This window comes from Scyliorhinus canicula, chromosome 6, assembly GCF_902713615.1.
Source record: "Scyliorhinus canicula chromosome 6, sScyCan1.1, whole genome shotgun sequence".
Taxonomy (NCBI): Eukaryota; Metazoa; Chordata; class Chondrichthyes; order Carcharhiniformes; family Scyliorhinidae; genus Scyliorhinus; species Scyliorhinus canicula.
The window spans coordinates 36,841,696-36,861,520 of NC_052151.1; the positions used below are offsets into that span (position 1 = coordinate 36,841,696).

The 19,825-nt window shown below is 50.0% G+C and overlaps 1 protein-coding gene across 5 annotated transcripts in view; it reads right to left on the reverse strand.

Annotated features, from left to right (window-relative positions):
- LOC119967096 (probable L-cysteine desulfhydrase, chloroplastic) overlaps positions 1-19,825 on the reverse strand; it is a 244,358-nt gene that overhangs the window by 214,717 nt on the left and 9,816 nt on the right. For 4 of the 5 annotated variants that reach the window (XM_038799166.1, XM_038799165.1, XM_038799164.1 and 1 more), the window contains exon 2: positions 17,090-17,197. In XM_038799166.1, the coding sequence (XP_038655094.1) occupies positions 17,090-17,174 (85 nt within the window). In that variant the 5' untranslated portion in view covers positions 17,175-17,197. Of the gene's footprint in view, positions 1-1,247; positions 1,307-17,089; positions 17,198-19,825 lie in introns of those variants that run through there. The other variant, XM_038799163.1, reaches the window with a different exon arrangement.

Sequence of the window (19,825 nt, forward strand, 5' to 3'; positions counted from 1 at the left end):
GGGGTAGTGGAGGCGACATGGGGGGGAAGTGGGGGGCTCGATGGAGGCTCTGCTAAGGGGGAACCATCAGTTCGTCCCGGGGAACATTGATGGGGGGTTCCTGGGGTGGCACAGAGCGGGCATCAGAAAGCTGAGGGACCTGTTCATTGACGGGAGGTTTGCGAGCCTGGGAGAGTTGGAGGAGAAATTTGAGCTCCCCTCGGGGAACATGTTCAGGTACCTGCAGGTAAAGGCGTTTGCTAGGCGGCAGGTGGAGGGATTCCCTTTGCTACCCGCGAGGGGGGCGAGGGACAGGGTGTTTTTGGGGGTCGGGGATGGGAAGGTATCTGATATCTACAAGGTAATGCAGGAGGTGGAGGAGGTGTCAGTAGAGGAGCTAAAGGCTAAGTGGGAGGGGGAGCTGGGGGAGCAGATCGAGGATGGGACATGGGCGGATGCCCTGGAGAGGGTTACCTCTTCCTCCTCATGTGCGCGGCTTAGCCTCATCCAATTCAAGGTGCTGCACCGGGCCCATATGCACGGGACTAGGATGAGTAGGTTCTTTGGGGGCGAAGACAGGTGCGTCAGGTGTTCGGGGAGTCCAGCGAACCATGCCCATATGTTCTGGGCATGCTCGGCACTGGAGGAGTTCTGGAAGGGGGTAGCGAGGATGGTGTAGAGGGTGGTGGGATCCAGGGTCAAGCCAGGCTGGGGACTCGCGATATTTGGGGTTGCGGTGGAGCCGGGAGTGCAGGAGGCGAGAGAGGCCGGTGTTTTGGCCTTTGTGTCCCTAGTAGCCCGGCGGAGGATCTTGCTACAGTGGAAGAATGCGAGACCCCCAAGCGTGGAGACCTGGATCAATGACATGGCGGGTTTTATTAAGCTGGAGAAGGTCAAATTCGCCCTGAGAGGATCGGTACAAGGGTTCTTTAGGCGGTGGCAGCCTTTCCTCGACTTTCTGGCTCAGCGATAGGGAACTAGGTCAGCAGCAGCAGCAACCCGGGGGGGGAGGGGGGAAAAGGGGGGGGGGGTGTGTTGACTATGTTTATTTTATTTTATTTTATTTCAAGTTCTCTTGTTGTTTACCGGGTTTGGGGGGGTGTGGGGGCTTGATATATGCGTTGCTATGGTTTTGGGGGTGTTATGCTTATTATGTTGTTTTATTGTTGTTTGTTACTGTTTGTTGTTATATATTTTGTAAAAAAATTTTCAATAAAAATTATTTAAAAAAAAATACAAGTTGCTGTTGAGGGACTGCTGAGACTTACATGCATATCCCATATTTAAAAATTATATCCGTCTCCTCAGATTTCATTCTAAATCCAACCTGAAGAAAGAATAAATAAATATTGTAAAATGTTCAAATTCACTTTCATGAAACAAATGTTAATGTTCAAGGGGCTGTCCTTTTACTTCAGATCATCTCCCAAAACATGCAGCAAAAAATTGTAAACATTCAGGATTTTTTGCATATAAATGGAACTGTTCATTAAGTATTAAACCCTCCATCCCAGGGTACACGTTGTACTTGCGAAAATCATGACAATTATGGATAACTCCTTGGGAACAAGTTACTCCAAGCATGGTTGCCAACTTGCAATTGTAATCATAGGACATTCCATGGTAGGGATCCATGAAAGCAGCTGGGGGCTTTTTCAGTTCAAGTTGGAGAGGAATGAATGCAGGCCAAATTCCATCAAGAATGTGGTGAGCAAGTCTGCGTCAGGTCTCTCAATTCCAACGCACATATTAACTGCAATATTGGCATTCACCTTACACACCTTTAAGGCAAGAGTAATGTGTATATTGATACAAACACACTGTCTGTAGAGGATATCATTAACTGCATTTCAACAGTGACTACATTTATGAAAAACAGTTTCATTGGTGTAACTCATGCAGGGATAACCTGGGATCATGAGTCATGCTGTATTTAATTCATTTGCATTCTGTTGTAGTCTGTATATATCTATACACACACACACACCCTTTTGTATGATATTCTTCGTTCATCTGAGAATGTTTCCATCATTACCACTGCCGACCTTTTTTGTTCCTTCACTGGGTGACGCTGGCGAGGCCAGCATTTATTGCCCATCCCTAAATTTCCCTCAAGAAGGTGATGGTGAGTTGTCTTCTTGAATTGCTGCAGTCCATGTGATGTAGATATACCCACAGTGCTGTTAGGAAGGGAGTTCCAAGATTCTGACCCGACAGTGAAGAATGGTGATATAGTTCCAAGTCAGGATGATTTATGGCTTGGAGGGGAACTTGCAGCGGTGGTCTTCTCATTCATCTGCTATCCATGGTAGAGGCCATGGAGTAGCTAGGTGCTGCCGATGGAGCCTTGGTGAGTTGCTACAGTGCATCTTGTACACACTGTTGTCACTGTGCATCGGTGATGGAGGTAGTGAATTCCAAACATGTTCAAAAGTACAAAAACATGAATCAAAAACAGTATCAACATCCCCACAGTTCAGTTTGTGTAAATCTTTCCCCTTTTCACCCCCCCCCTCCCCCCAACAAACAATATCTTAAATATTGCCATGAACAGACCCCACTGCGGCTAAAAGCCCTCCGCTGATCTCCTCAACTCGAACTTGATCTTTTGGCTTGCAGCCATAGCAAATCATACAGGCCCCCCACCCACGCCGCCAACTCCAATGGCTTTGCTGATTGACAATCCAACAATATCCTTCACTGAACATTAAGAGAGGCAAAGGTCAGAACATTGGCCCTAAGGGCAGCACGGTAGCATAGTGGTTAGCACAAATGCTTCACAGCTCCAGGGTCCCAGGTTTGAATCCCGGCTTGGGTCACTGTCTGTGTGGAGTCTGCACGTTCTCCCCATGTCAGCGTGGGTTTCCTCTGGGTGCTCCGGTTTCCTCCCACAGTCCAAAGATGTGCAGGTTAGGTGAATTGGCCAGGCTAAATTGCCCTCAGGGTCCAAATTGCCCTTAGTGTTAGGTTGGGTTATGGGGATAGGATGGAGGTATGGGCTTGGGTAGGCTGCTCATTCTAAGAGCCGGTGCAGACTCGATGGGCCGAATGGCCTCCTTCTGCACTGTAAATTCTATGAAACTCCCCACCATCAACTCCGGCGTTTCTGATACGCTAAAAATCGCCACCATTGGGTCCGGCACGACCTCTACCCCCACAATCTTCGAAAGCGTCTCGAATACCCCTCCCAGTATGTCTCCAATGTCTCACAGCCCCAGAACATATGTGCGTGATTTGCTGGTCCTCGCCCACACCGCACAATTGTCTGACACCCCTTGGAAGAACACACTCATCCTCACCCAAGTCGTATGCACATATGGACCTGCTTAAACTGTATCAAACTCATCCCTGCGCACAAGGTCGAATTTACCCTATGTGCGCCTCACTCCACATTCTATCTCCCCCACCCCACCCCCAGCGCCTCCTCCTATTTATTCTTAATCCTCACCTCCTGCATTCCCCAGTGCTTCCCCAGCCACTCATATATATATATATATATATCCCAAATCCTGCCCTCCCCTTCCACATCCGGGAGCAACCACTTCAGCATGGTATACTCCAGCAGCTTGGGAAAGTCTCTCCATTCCTTATGCCACAATGCAATGAGGGGAAGCATCACATGTCAAAATTATGGGCCTAGCTGGATTATAATGCATTAGAAGCTGCATAGAGGACAGATCCTCCTCAACACCAACACATGCTTTGTCCTGTGAAGCGTTTCAGCACCATTCAGAGTTCTTCCTTAATGGAGTGGAGCGAACAGAGTGGCCAGGTTGGCAATGAACTTTCCATAGGAATTGACCAATTCCAAAAATGACTGGAGCTCGGTGGCGTTCTTCGGGGTTGGCGACGGTTTATAGCACAATCCTTATCCAACATCGGGGTCCAAAGTGGGAAAACCGCCAGAGCACTTCCTGCAGGTTTGCCATATGTTCCTTTTCTGTGGATCCCATAATGAGCACATCATCCAGATTAGTTGCCACCTTTGGTGGGCCCTGCAAAATATTCTCCATTGCCCGCTGAAAAATCGCCGGGGCCGACGAAACTCCCAGGGGAGGTGGATATACTCAAACAACCTGCAATGAGTGTTGATAGTTGCGAACTTTCTGGACTCCTGGTCGGGATCCACCTGCAAATAAGCATGGCTCTGTCCAGCTTCAAGTGAGAGCATCCTCCAGCCAGTCTGGTGTACACAGGGCATTGGGTAACGGCCCAGACGCGAAGCCCTGTTCACGGTAAGTTTGAAATCACTGCTGAGGTGGACATTTTTGTCGGGCTTCATCACTGGCACCACATACGCAGCCCATTCCATAAACTGTCCCAGGCATATGACCCATTCCCCAGATCCCGCAGGCGCCTGAGTTCCACACTGACCTTCGCAAGCAGCGTGCATAGGACAGGGCTCGTCCTGAAATATCGGGAATGAACAGTAGCATCCACATAGGTATGTCCTTCAACACCCTTTATCCTGCCCAGACCCTCCTTGAGCACCTCAGGGTATTTACCCAGCACATCATATAGGTCCCAAGTCCCAGCCGAAAGACTTGTTGCCAGTCAAAACGGAGGACTCCAAACCAATCTCGCCCCAACAGGTTCGGCCCTGGTTCCTGCACCACCACCAAATGAAGACAGACCGACTACTGCCCGTACGTTACCAAAGTCACAGAGGTCCCACAATCTTCAAATGCTCCCCAATGTAGGTTCCAGTCATGTTGTGGTATTGCATATTGTCAGTGGCATGATCCCTGCATGAAGCCGCTGAAATGTGCGGAGGTCCACAATGGTGACGGCAGCACCTGTGTCCATTTTCATTGTCACTGGATGATCATTTACCTGCAACGGGACCGGTATCGGTGCAAATTCCAGAACCATGACACAGTTCAACTGCATTTTTTTAAATTAAGGGGCAATTTAGCGTGGCAATTCACAAACCCTGCACATCTTTGGGTTGTGGGGCGAGACCCGCGCAGACACGGGGAGAATGTGCAAACTCCACACGGACAGTGACACGAGGCTGGGATCGAACCCAGGCCCTCGGTGCCGTGAGGCAGCAGTGCTAACCCCTGCACCACCATGCTGCCCTGCAGTTCAAATGCATTAAACAGCCCTCTACTTTTGGGGAGTCCATGTGCAAGGCCCTGGTTTGCAGTGACCTCAGTGGTTGGCATTCTCTTTTTTTAAAGTATTTTTATTCCACAAATTGTCAACGTTTTTACAATTTAGAACACACCCACGAAGCACCCAACCCACTAAGCCCCTATGTCCGTTCCCCATCCCCCCCCCCCCCCCCCCCCCCCCGACCGACCTCTTCCTCAGCAGTCATTGATGGCATGCTTTGCGCCAGAATTGTCGGTCTTGGCCACCAAGAGTTCGCCAACCGCATAGTTGGCACTGTGGCTGGTTCCCTCCTTTATCCTCGGGGGAAGGTATCCCACCAGTCAGAGGTAATGTCTGAGACTCGCACTCCGTTACGGACTTGCCTCTGGGGGCTGCCCTTTCGGAGGAAGTCTGGCCAGACCGGCACAATCCTGTGATACAGTTTAAAAAGGACAGGCCAAACAATGGACACCATAGCCCAAGGACCCCTGCAGCTCCTGCACGCCTTTCTCGATGTGTTCTCGAGATAGGGAAAGTTCGGGTGCTTTCGGGGGTCTGGGTCGGAGAGGGGAAGATATCCGATATCTACAAGGTTATGCAGGAGGCGGAGGAGGCGTCAGTAGAGGAGCTGAAAACGAAGTGGGAGGGGGAACTGGGGGAACAGATCGAAGACGGGACATGGGCTGATGCCCTGGAGAGGGTTAATTCTTCCTCCTCGTGTGCGCGGCTTAGCCTCATCCAATTCAAGGTGCTGCACCGGGCCCACATGACTGGGACGAGGATGAGTAGGTTCTTTGGGGGTGAGGACAGGTGTGTCAGGTGCTCGGGGAGTCCAGCGAACCATGCCCATATGTTCTGGGCATGCCCGGCACTGGAGGAGTTCTGGAAGGGGGTGGCGAGGACGGTGTCGAGGGTGGTGGGATCCAGGGTCAAGCCAGGTTGGGGACTCGCGATTTTTGGGTTGGGGTGGAGCCGGGAGTGCAGGAGGCGAAAGAGGCCGGTGTGCTGGCCTTTGCATCCCTAGTAGCCCGGCGAAGGATCTTGCTACAATGGAAGGATGCGAGGCCCCCAAGCGTGGAGACCTGGATCAATGACATGGCGGGTTTCATTAAGCTAGAGAAGGTCAAATTCGCCCTGAGAGGGTCGGTGCAAGGGTTCTTTAGGCGGTGGCAGCCTTTTCTCGACTTTCTGGCTCAACGATAGGGTACGGGGACAGCAGCAGCAGCAACCCGGGGAGGGAAAAGGGGAGGGAAAAAGGGGGGGGCCGACAATGACTATGTTTGTTTATTTAATTTTAATATTTTTTAAGTTCTTTTGTTGTTCATTAGGGTTGGGGGGGTGGGGGGATGTGATACATGCGCCGATACGGTCTGGGGGTGTCACAGTTATTATGGGTTATTTTGTTGCATTTCATTGTTTGTCGTTATGTTTTATATTTTCTGTAAAAAATTCCAATAAAAATTATATATAAAAAAAAAGAGATAGGGAAAGTTCAATGGTCCATTTCAAGTCAAGGGTGGTTTCCGCCAACAACTTTGTCGGTGTTGAGGTATTGTTAATGCCACACACAAGCCAGTTCCCAGAGCTGCCAACCTTTCCCTTCAGAAATCAGTATTCCAGATACCAAAAATCAGTATTTTGGCAGTAAAATCGGTATTTTCATTTCAAAGAAAAAATGCCGACTGTTATGGGCCAGGGTTTAGAGAAGCCCAAAGTGTATCATGGAGTTCACCTGACCCACAACATTTAATAGATTGTGGTATAGGGAGCACACGGCCCACTCGACAGGTGTGGTACAGCAGGCATCTAACAGTATTTGTTAAAGCAAAACAATGTTTATTCCATGAACTCAAGTTAACCTTTTTAAAACGTACAGTGAACATCTTAGCAACCATTAATTTAAATACAACAGAAGCAGATCAGGTTTAAATTCACTACTGAGTACAGTTATCCGCTGAATTCACCAAATGATCAAGAGATAGTCTTTACACGGCAGAGAGGGCAACATTCCACCTCCTGCGGCTGACTGCAGCTCCAACACTGAAACAAAACCAAAACAAAAGACACACCCAAGCTTTTCTCAAAGGTGAAACTAAAAAGCAGAGCCAGAGCTCAGCTCCACCCACACTCTGACATCACTGCAGTATCATGAGCATACAAACATTTCTTAAAGTGATATTCTCATGACACCACCAATCTGAATTACAGCTTCACACCTTTATTGCACAAATCTAAAACACAAATGAAAAATGCAGATCCAATGCTTTTACATACATGTACAGGCACCTCGATGCAAGACTGTGCGAAGGATCACATGAAACGCATGCGCCATATAGTGTACGCGGCGGAAATGAGAGGGGGCGGGGACTCTGAACGGGGCCCTGTCTTCCAGCAGCCATCGCCAAGGAAACCAATCGAAGCATTTTGGGAGGAATGCATTCACAGGGGCTCGCCAATCAGCTCCTCTTCCCACTTTGGCGCATGCGTGGGGGGTTCTCTTCTCCGCGCCAGCTATGGAACCCTACAGGGCCCGGCACGGAAGGAAGAAGTGCCCCCACGGAACAGGCCCGCCTGCAGATCAGTGGGCCCCGATTTCAGCCCCCCGGGGTTGCGTCTTCCCGGATCTCCCCCCCACCCCCACCACCACCCCCGCCGACTTATCTGCCAGGTCCCGCCTTGTGGGACCATACGTAAATCACGCCAGCGGGACTGGCCAAAAAGCCGCTCGGCCCATCGGCCCGGCGGGGGTCGGAGAATCCCACCCTCTATGTTTCTATCTTTCTTTAGTTATACTGAAGGATCATCAACCTGGAACATTAACTGTCTTTCTATCCAAAAATGCTGCCTGATCTACCGAGTATTTCTTCCATTTTCTGATGTAATTTCAGATTTCCAACATCAGCAATATTTTGCTTGTGTTGAGTAAAAATATATGTAGTTTTCTCTTGTCTTAGCCAAGATCAGTAGCCAGCAGATGTCTGCAAGCCAGCATTATATTGCTGCAACATGCAGCTTCAGGAAATCACCATATTCCGTTTCAGCTCTGTACAGATTATAGACATCCCCATCTTACAAAGAACAAAGAAAAGTACAGCACAGGAACAGGCCCTTCGACCCTCCAAACCTGTACCGACCATGATGCCCCAACGAAAAAAAAAATCTTCTGCCCTTACTTGGACCATATCCCTCTAGTTCCTCCCTATTCATGTATCCATCCGGATGCTTCTTAAATGTTGCTAATATGTCTGCTTCCAGCACAAACTCTGGCAGCTTGATCCAGGCACCCACCACTGTCTGTGTGAAAAACTTATCCCACATATCTCCCTTAAACTTTTCCCTGCTCACCGTGAACCTGTGCCCCTTGTAATTGACACTTCCACCCTTGGAAAAAGCCTCTGACTATCTATCCTGTCTATGCCTCTCATAATTTTGTAGACCTTGATGAGGTCTCCCCTCAGCCTGTCTTTCCAGTGAAAACACTTCTAGTTCATTCAATATCTCCTCATAGTCGACCCCCTCGAGACCAGGCAACATGCTGGTGAACCTTCTTTGCACTCTCTCCAAAGCTTCCACGTCCTTCTAATAATGTGGTGACCAGAGCTGAACGCAAGACTCCACGGCCTAACCAAGGTTTTTCTAGCTACAACATGATTTCCCAACCCCTATACTCAATGCCACGGATGATGAATGCAAGCATGCCATAAGCCTTATTAATCACCTTGCCACCTGTGTTGCCACTTTTAGAGAACTGTGGACCTGCATACCCAGATCCCTCTGTATGATAATGTTCCCAAGGGTTCCATTTACAGTATAATTCATACCTAGATTTGATCCTCCAAAATGCATCACCCCGCATTTGTCCGGAATAAACTCCATCTGCCATTTCTGTGCCCAAGTCTCCAATCTATCTATATCCTGTTGTATCCTCCGACATCCCTCGGCACTATCAGCAACTCCACCAATCTTCATGTCATCTGCAAATTTACTAATCTTATTGGATTGTATTTATTTATTGTCACGTGTACCGAGGTACAGTGAAAAGTATTTTTCTGCGAGCTGCTCAAACAGATCATTTAGTACACAAAAAGAACATTAAATAAAGAGAAAATACATAATAGGCAACATAAGGTACACAATGTAAATATATAGAAACCGGCATCGGGTGAAGCATACAGCAGTGTAGTATTAATCAGGTCAGTCCATAAGAGGGTCATTTAGGAGTCTGGGAACAGCGGGGAAGAAGCTGTTTTTGAGTCTGTTTGCGTTCTCAGACTTTAGTATCTCCAGCCCGATGGAAGAAGTTGGGAGAGTGAGTAAGCCGGGTGGGAGGGGTCTTTGATTATGCTGCCCACTTTCCCCAGGCAGCAGGAGGTATAGATGGAGTCGATGGATGGGAGGCAGGTTCATGTGATGGACTGGTCTGTGTTCACGACTCTCTGAAGCTTCGTGCGGTCTTAGTCAAAGCAGTTGCCATACCAGACTGTAATGCAGCCAGAAAGGATGCTTTCTGTGGGGTATCCGTGGTCAGTCAGTGTGGACATGTCGAATTTCCTTAGTTTCCTGAGAAAGTATAGGCACTGTTGTGCTTTCCTGGTGGTAGTGTCAACGTGGGTGGACCAGGACAGATTTTTGGTGATGTGCACCCCTAGGAATCTCGGCCCATTGATGCAGTCAGTGGTGTGTACAGTACTTTGCTTCCTGAAGCCAATGACCAATTCTTTACTTTTACTGGCATTAAAGGATAGATTGTTGCCATTGCACCACTCTACTAGGTTCTCTATCTCCCTCCTGTATTCTGAGTCATCGTTCGAGATCTAACCCACGATGGTCATGCTCTCAGCAAACTTGTAGATGGAGTTGGAACCTAATTTTGCCACGCAGTCATATGTGTACAGGGTGTATAGCAAGTATGCAGCCATGTGGGGCCCCAGTATTGAGGACTATCGTGGAGGAGGGGTTGCTGTTTATTCTTACTGATTGTGGTCCGTGGGTCAGAAAGTCGAGGATCCAGTTGCAGAGTGAGGAGCCAAGTCCTAGGTTCTGGAGCTTTGATTTGAGCTTGGCTGGGATTATACTGTTGAAGGCAGACACGTAGTCAATAAATAGGGGTCTGATGTAGGAGTCCTTGTGATCGAGATGCTCTAGGGATGAATGTCGGGCCAGGGAGATGGAATCTGCTGTGGACCGGTTGCAGCGGTATGTGAATTGAGGGGTTTCCCATTTAAGACGGAGATGAGAAAAATTTATTTTCTCTAAGAAGAATCTTCGGCAGAGATAGATAGATTCTTGATGTCTAAAGGAATCATAGGTTATCAGGAATGAAGTGTTGGCTAGTGTAGACTTGAGAGATGAACAGACACTTCCAACACTGATGAAGGTTCAACTCAATTTTATTAACTACTTCTAACTAACTAACACACGATGACTGTGGGTCTAAATGATGTTAACTTAAACTAGAGACCTAAGCCTTGTCCGAACCAGTTGATTCTCTCAGCACGTGGTGTGAGTCTGTGCTGGGCTGGATGAGTTCTTGTTACACTGAGAGGCAGCACCCAGAATGAGCGGGAACCGTGGTGCCATCTGCCTTTATAGTGTGCGTATTCTAACTGGTGATTGACTGCGGTGCTTGTACATGTTGATTGGCCCCGGTGTGTGTCCATCAGGGTGTGTCTGCACCATGATATACTTGTGTATATTATGACATCCCCCTTTTATAAAAAATGTTGATATAGGCATGTGATAATAAATAGTGTGGGTGTGTGGAGAATGTACCTAGTTACGTGTGAGGTGCAAAGACATATGTACAAAGCTATATACAGGAAACAAGACTATTTACAGAGGAAGGTGCCTGGTGCAGATGACTACCATGAACTGGAACAACCAACTAATCTATTTACAAATCACTGGATAATGAATGCAACAATGCAGGATATAGAAAAAAAACATTTCAGAAAGTCCACATGTGTACAGAGTTCATAAGTTCAGTCTCTGAGGTGGGCGACGAACTCTGGTTGACCGCCTCAAGGGTGGGGCAATGGCTGGTGCATCAGGAGCCGGGAGGGCTGCAGCACCGTCAGGGGCAGGCAGAGTGACCGGAAGCGCCACACAGCCCACAGCAGGATCAGTAGAAGAGGTGGTCGGAGGATCCAGTGACGACCCTGGAACCAGGCGAAGAGCACGCCTGCTGCGGCGCTGAATGGATCCATCCTGTAAGTGGACCAGGAAGGAGCGGTGGGGCCACCTGCCTTAGAACGACAGCAGGCGCAGACCAGCCATCATCCGGGAGGTGGATGCGAACCTTGTTGCATGGATGGATGTCGGGAAGGTCAGCAGCCAGTGAGTCGTAGGAGGTTTTCTGCTGCAGTTGAGACATGTGCATGCGGTGGAGCAAGGGGACATAATCGAGGTTGGGAGTGAGAATCGATGGCACCGTCATCCTGAGGGTGCAGTTCATTAGTAGCTGAGCAGACGACAGGCCGGTGGAGAGCGGGGCGGAGTGATAGGATGGCAGAACAAGATGGAAATCTGAGCCGGCGTCGGCGGCCTTGCTGAGGAGCTGCTTCACGACGTGGACCCCCTATTCCGCCTTCCCATTGAATTGGGGGTATAGGGGACTGGACGTAACGTGCTCGAAGTTGTAGTGTCGGGCGAAGCCGGCCCATTTGTGGCCTGCGAAACAGGGGCCATTATCTGACATGACCATCAGCGGAATGCCATTTCGGGCAAATGTCGCCTTACACACCCTGATCACATCCCGGGATGTGAGATCGTGCAGCCTGATGACCTCCGGGTAACTAGAGAAGTAGTCGATGATGATGACATAGTCCCTGCTCAATGCATGGAACAAGTCGATGCCCACTTTGGTCCAAGGCGAGGTGACGAGCTCATGGGGCATCAGGGTCTCCTGTGGTTGGGGCGGGCTGAAAACGCTGGCAGGTAGAGCAGTTGAGCACCACATTGGCGATGTCATCATTGATGCCCGGCCAGTAGACGGCTTCTCTGGCCCTGCGGTAGCATTTCTCGATTCCTAAATAGCCTTCATGGAGTTGCTCCAACACTAGTTGGCGCATGCTTTGTGCAATGAGGATGCGATCCAATTTCAGGAGCACCCCGTCGACAACCGCTAGGTCATCGCGGACGCTGTAAAATTGCGGGCATTGGCCCTTGAGCCACCCGTCTGACATTAGACGTATCACCCACTGCAGAAGTGGATCAGCCGCTGTCTCGCGGCGAATTTGCATCAGTCGTGCATCCGAAGCTGGCAAATGGGATGCTGCAAACTGAACTTGAGCATCTATTTGGTAAATGAAGCCGTCGTGATCACACGGAGTTGTGATCGACCTTGAGAGGGCATCGGCAACGGCAAGGTCCTTGCCAGGGGTATAGATCAGTTGAAAGTCGTACCTGCGCAGCTTGAGTAGGATACGCTGGAGGCAAGGCGTCATGTCATTCAAGTCCTTTTTGATAATATTTACAAGCAGGCGGTGGTCAGTTTCAACCGTGAACTGCGGAAGTGCATAGACGTAGTCGTGGAACTTCACGACTCCAGTGAGAAGGCCGAGACACTCTTTCTCAATTTGCGCATAGCGCTGCTCTGTGGGGGTCATCACCCGCGATGCATATGCAACGAGGGCCCATGACGAGGCCTCATCTCGTTGCAGGAGCACGGCAACAATCCCCAACTGACTGGCATCAGTAGAGATTTTGGTCTCTTTGGTGGGGTCGGAAAAGGCCAACACTGGGGCCGTGGAAAGCTTGGCCTTCAGCTTCTGCCATTCACGCTTGTGAGCGGGGAGCCATCGGAAATCTGTGGTTTTGCGAATGTGGTGATTGCTGCAATCTTGTCCTTGTCCGGACGCATCCCCCTGGTGGGAGATGTGATCCCCTAGAAACTTGATACTCGACTGTCAGAAGGAGCATTTGGCCCTATTGAGGCGGAGGCCTTTATCGTGGATGCGCCTGAAAACGCGCTTAAGGCGGGCAATGTGTTCCTGCGGGGTGGTTGACCAGATAATAATGTCGTCGACATATACCCGGATGCCATCGATCCCCTCCATGGGCAGCACGGTAGCATAGTGGTTAGCACAATTGCTTCACAGCTCCAGGGTCTGAGGTTCGATTCCCGGTTGGGTCACTGTCTGTGTGGAGTCTGCATGTTCTCTCCGTGTGTGTGCGTGCGTGGGTTTCCTCCGGGTGCTCCGGTTTCCTCCCACAGTCCAAAGATGTGCAGGTTAGTTGGATTGGCCATGCTAAATTCACTTTAGTGTCCAAAATTGCCCTTAGTGTTGGGTGGGGTTACTGGGTTAGGGGGATGGGGTGGAGGTGTGGACTTGGTTAGGGTGCTCTTTCCAAGAGTCGGTGCAGATTCAATGGGCCGAATGGCCTCCTTCTGCACTATAAATTCTATGATTCTATGATCCGATGGAAAACTTCGGACGCAGCAATTATGCCCAATGGCATCCGGTTGTAGCAGAACCTGCCAAAGGGTGTGTTGAACGTACACAGCTTCCTGCTTGACTCATCTAGTTGGATCTGCCAGAAACCCTTCGAGGCATCCAGTTTTGAGAATAGTTTGGCGTGGGCCATCTCGGACGTGAGCTCCTCACGTTTCAGAATTGGGTAGTGCTCCCACATGATATTCTGATTCAAATCCTTAGGATCAATACAGATCCGCAGCTCGACGGAAGGTTTCCTGACGCAGACCATGGAGCTTACCCAGTTTGTGGGCTAGAGATGACTCCTTGGTTCTGGAGGTCCTGGAGCTATTGCTTGAGGCGATCCTTGAGGGGTGCTGGGACTCTGTGAGGTGCGTGAACGACAGGCGTGTATTCTAACTGGTGAGTAGCTGCGGTGTTTGTACATGTTAATTGGTCCCTGTGTGTGTCCATCAGTGTGTGTCTGCACCATGATATACTGGTGTATATTATGATGTGGAGATGCCGGCGTTGGACTGGGGTGAGCACAGTAAGAAGTCTTACAACACCAGGTTAAAGTCCAACAGGTTTGTTTCAAACACGAGCTTTCGGAGCACGGCTCCTTCTTCAGGTGAATGGAAAGGCTTGTTCCAGAAATGTTTATATAGACACAGTCAGAGATGCCCCGGAATGCGAGCACCTGCAGGCAATCAAATCATCAAAGATGCAGAGAGAGAGGTAACTCCAGGTTAAAGAGGTGTGAATTGTCCCAAGCCAGTTCAGTCGGTAGGCCTCTGCAAGTCCAGGCTTGTTGGTGGGGGCCGAATGTAATGCGACATGAATCCCAGATCCCGGTTGAGTCCGCATTCATGCGTGCGGAACTTAGCTATAAGTTTTTGCTCAGCAATTTTGCGTTGTCGCGTCTCCTGAAGGCCTCCTTGTAGAATGCTGACCCGGAGATCAGAGGCTGAATGTCCTTGACTGCTGAGGTGTTCCCCAACTGGAAGGGAACAGTCCTGCCTGTTGATAGTCGCACGATGCCCGTTTATTCGTTGTCGCAGTGTCTGCATGGTCTCGCCAATGTACCACGCTTCGGAGCATCCTTTCCTGCAGCGTATGAGGTAGACTACATTGGTCGAGTCGCACGAGTATGCGCCGCGTACCTGGTGGGTGGTGTTTCTACGTGTAATGGTGGTGTCCATGTCGATGATCTGGCATGTCTTGCAGAGATTACCCTGGCAGGGTTTTGTGGTGTTGTGGTTGCTGTTCTGAAGGCTGGGTAATTTGCTGCAAACAATGGTTTGTTTGAGGTTGCGCGGTTGTTTGAAGGCCAGTAGTGGGGGTGTGGGGATGACCTTGGCAAGATGTCCATCCTCGCTGATGATGTGTTGGAGGCTGCGAAGAAGATGTCGTAGTTTCTCCGCCCCAGGAAAGTACTGGACGACGAAGGGTACTCTGTCAGTGGTGTCCCGTGTTTGTCTTCTGAGGAGGTCGGTGCGGTTTTTTGCTGTGGCGCGGTGGAACTGTCGATCAATGAGTCGAGCGCCATATCCCGTTCGTACGAGGGCATCTTTCAGCATCTGTAGGTGTCTGTTGCGCTCCTCCTTGTCTGAGCAGATCCTGTGTATACGGAGGGCTTGTCCATAGGGGATGGCTTCATTAATGTGTTTCGGGTGAAAGCTGGAGAAGTGGAGCATCGTGAGATTATCTGTGGGCTTGCGGTAAAGCGAGGTGCTGAGGTGACCGTCCTTGATGGAGACGAGTGTGTCCAAGAATGGAACTGAATTTGGAGAATAGTCCATGGTGAGTTTGATGGTGGGATGGAACTTATTGATGTCATCGTGTAGTCGTTTCAGTGATGTCTCGCCGTGGGTCCAAAGGAAAAAAATGTCATCGATGTATCTGGTGTATAGCATCGGTTGAAAGTCCTGTGTGGTGAGGAAGTCCTGTTCAAACTTGTGCATGAAGATGTTGGCATATTGAGGTGCAAATTTGGTCCCCATGGCTGTTCCGTGCGTCTGGATGAAGAATTTGTTGTCGAAGGTGAAGACGTTGTGGTCTAGAATGAAACGGATGAGTTGCAGAATTGCGTCTGGAGATTGGCAGTTGTCGGTGTTGAGGACTGAGGCTGTTGCAGCAATGCCGTCGTCATGGGGGATGCTGGTGTAGAGTGCCGAGACATCCATTGTGACGAGGAATGTTCCTGGTTCAACTTGGTCCATGGGTGCTGAGTTTCTGTAGGAAGTCCGTCGTGTCGCGACAGAAGCTGGGTGTACCTTGTGCGATGGGTTTCAAGATGCCCTCGATGTGGCCAGAGAGGTTCTCACACAGGGTCCCATTGCCTGAAACGATAGGATGGCCTGGTTCCGCACGCATGAATGCGGACTCAACCGGGATCTGGGATTCATGTCGCATTACATTCGGCCCCCACCAACAAGCCTGGACTTGCAGAGGCCCACCGACTGAACTGGCTTGGGACAATTCACACCTCTTTAACCTGGAGTTACCTCTCTCTCTGCATCTTTGATGATTTGATTGCCTGCAGGTGCTCGCATTCCGGGGCATCTCTGACTGTGTCTATATAAACATTTCTGGAACAAGCCTTTCCATTCACCTGAAGAAGGAGCCGTGCTCCGAAAGCTCGTGTTTGAAACAAACCTGTTGGACTTTAACCTGGTGTTGTAAGACTTCTTACGGTGTATATTATGACAGGGAATAGACAGAATGTAAAGTTGAAGCTACAATCAGATTAACCATGATCTTATTGAATAATGGAGCAGACTCTAAGGGCGATAGCTTACTCCTGAACCAAAATCTTATGTTCATTTCATAAAAATAAATTTAGACTACCAAAGTATTTTTTTCCAATTAAGGGGCAATTTATCCTGGTCAATCCACTTTACCTGCACATCTTTTGGGTTGTGGGGGTGAAACCCATGCCGACACGGGGGACAATGTGCAAACTCCACACAGACAGTGACCCAGGACCGGGATCAAACCCAGGTCCTCAGCACCATTGGCATCAGTGCTAATCATTGCATCACTGTGACGCCCTAAATCAAGTTCATAGTCCTGAACTTGCACTTGCTGGAAACAGGACATTTCCAGAAGTGGCCTTCAAAAGTCTTGACTGCCCCACAGGTAAAGGTGGGTGGTGCTGATGAAGGCAGTGGATCAAGTGGATGAATGAGATATCAGCTTTAAATAAAAAAATTAAAGGAGTCAAGCAGGCTCCTCGGATCAGGGGGAACCCTTCCGAGGCTCACTGGGGCAATGGGGCTTGCTTCTCCTGCCCACCACTGGAAAATGGCCAAAGAAAAATCAGAAGACTGAACTAAACTGGTCATGTTCTGAGAATGCCTGGCACTAAGATTCCGAAGAAAAAATGGAAATCATAAGGGAAAAGAGCTGGAGGCCAACTGAGAGGATTTCTGTGCACCTGAAGTGTGTCTGTAACTTTGACTGCAATAGGATTGTATGGTATCATGGAACATAGTATCAATTCATTATTATTTGTGCCCCTCAGTGGACTTGTAATCATGATGATGATGATGACAACGATTCCAATGTTACAATGCAATTGGACTTTTAGCACTAACCTTGGATATCTCGTGACTTTTCAGCAACTGTGCTTTTTAACAAATCCACTTTATCTGTCAAATTCTGTAAGACAGGTAACTCCATCCTCCTCAAAGGGCAAGTCAATACTGGAAAGAGAATGAATGAACTTTGGAGGATATCTGAGAATCATAAATTCAGAGCGAATCTCAATCTTGGACACAGGTGGGACAGAGTAGAGCCTGGTTAAAATTGCATCCTTCATGACATCAGGACGTCAATAAAGTATTTTATTTTAAATTTAGAGTAGCCAATTTTTTTTTCTTTTCCAATTAAGGGGCAATTTAGTGTGGCCAATCCACCTAACCAGCACATCTTTGGGGTGTGGGGGCGAAACCCATGCAGACATGGGGCGAATGTGCAAACTCCACACGGACAGTGACCCAGAGCCGGGATTCGAACCTGGTTCCTCAGCGCCACAGTCCCAGTGCTAACCACTGCCCAACATGCCTCCCAATAAAGCATTTTTAAGTGTCACCATTGTTGTACTGAATAAAATGAGGTAGATAATTTGTGAACAACAAGCACCCATAAACAGCAATATTTTAAGGACCAGATTAACTTTTGTTTGTGATGATGATTGATCCGGCTACCAACTGAAAGGAGGGATGGTTTAAGATGATGATACTGAAGATGAGGGGAGGGTTTAAGATAATGCCGGAGAGGATGAGGGGAAGATTAAAGATGATGGTGCTGAAGAATGCTGATGAGGGGGGAGTTTAATATGATGATGCTGATGATGGGAGGTTTTTAATGATGATACTGATGTATATGAGGGGAGATGTAAGATGATGATGCTGAGAGAGGGTATGTGGGGAGGGGATGATGCTGAGGGAGGGTTTGGAGGGGGTGCTAATGATGCTGAGGGAGGGTTTGATGAGGGGGTGCTGATGATGCTGAGGAAGGGTTTAATGAGGGGGTACTGATGATGCTGAGGAAGGGTTTGATGAGCAGGGTTTGAGGGGAGGGGATGATGCTGAGGGGAGTGTTTGATGAGGAGGGTTTGAGGAGAGGGGCTGATGATGCTGAGGGAGGGTTTAATGAGGGGGTACTCATGATGCTGAGGAAGGGTTTGATGAGCAGGGTTTGAGGGGAGGGGATGATGCTGAGGGGTGTTTGATGAGGAGGGTTTGAGGAGAGGGGCTGATGATGCTGAGGGAGGGTTTGATGAGGAGGTGCTGACGATGCTGAGGGAGGGTTTGAGGGGAGGGTATGATGCTGAGGGAGGGTTTGATGAGGGGGTGCTGATGATGCTGAGGGAGGGTTTATGGGGAGGGGAGGATGCTGAGGGAGGGCTTGAGTGGAGGGGATGATGAGGGGGTGCTGATGATGCTGAGGGAGGGTTTGAGGAGAGGGAGGAGCCTGAGGGGTTTGATGAGGGGGTGCTGATGATGCTGAGGTGAGGGGATGATGAGGTGAGGGGTGATGCTGAGGCGAGGGTTTGAGGGGAGGGGAGGATGCTGAAGGAGGGTTTGATGAGGAGGATTTGATGAGGGGGGTTTGAGGAGGGGGATGATGCTGAGGGAGGGTTTGATGAGGAGGGTTTGAGGAGGGGGATGATGCTGAGGGAGGGTTTGAGCGGAGTGGATTATGCTGAGGGAGGGTTTGATGAGGGGGTGCTGATGATGCTGAGGGAGGGTTTGAGGGGAGGGGAGGATGCTGAGGGAGGGTTTGAGGGGAGGGGATGATGCTGAGGGAGGGTTTGAGGGGAGGGGATGATGCTGAGGGAGTGTTTGATGAGGGGAGGATGCTGAGGGAGGGTTTGATGAGGGGGTGCTGATGATGCTGAGGGAGGGTTTGAGGGGAGGGGAGGATGCTGAGGGAGGGTTTGAGGGGAGGGGAGGATGCTGAGGGAGGGTTTGAGGGGAGGGGAGGATGCTGAGGGAGGGTTTGAGGGGAGGGGAGGATGCTGAGGGAGGGTTTGATGAGGGGAGGATGCTGAGGAGTGTTTGATGAGGGGGTGCTGATGATGCTGAGGGAGGGTTTGAGGGGAGGGGAGGATGCTGAGGGGAGGGTTTGAGGGGAGGGGATGATGCTGAGGGAGGGTTTGATGAGGGGTTGATGCTGTGGGAGGGTTTGAGGGGAGGGGATGCTGAGGGGAGGGTTTGATGAGGGGATGATGCTGAGGGAGGATCTGAGGGGATGATGAGGGGGTGCTGTGATGCTGAGGGGAGGGAGGATGCTGAGGGGAGGGTTTGAGGGGAGGGGAGGATGCTGAGGGGAGGGTTTGATGAGGGGATGATGAGGGTGCTGTGACCCTGAGGGAGGATCTGAGGAATGATGGGGGGTGCTGTGATGCTGAGGGAGGGGCTGAGGGAGGGTTTGAAGGGAGGATGAGGTGGTGCTGTGATGCAGAGGGGATCGTTTGAGGGGAGGATGCTCAGGGGAGGGTTTGAGGGGAGGGTTTGATGAGGGGATGATGCTGAGGGAGGATCTGAGGGGATGAGGAGGGGTGCTGTGATGCTGAGGGAGGGTTTGAGGGGAGGATGAGGGGAGCTGTGATGCTGAGGGAGGGGCTGAGGGAAAGTTTGAGGGGAGGGGAGGGGAGGATGCTGAGGGGAGGGTTTGATGAGGGTGATGCTGAGGGAGGATCTGAGGGGATGATGAGGGGTTCAGTGAGGCTGAGGGAGGGGCTGTGGGAGGGTTTGAGGGGAGGATGAGGGGGTGCTGTGATGCTGAGGGGAGGGAAGGATGCTGAGGGGAGGGTTTGATGAGGG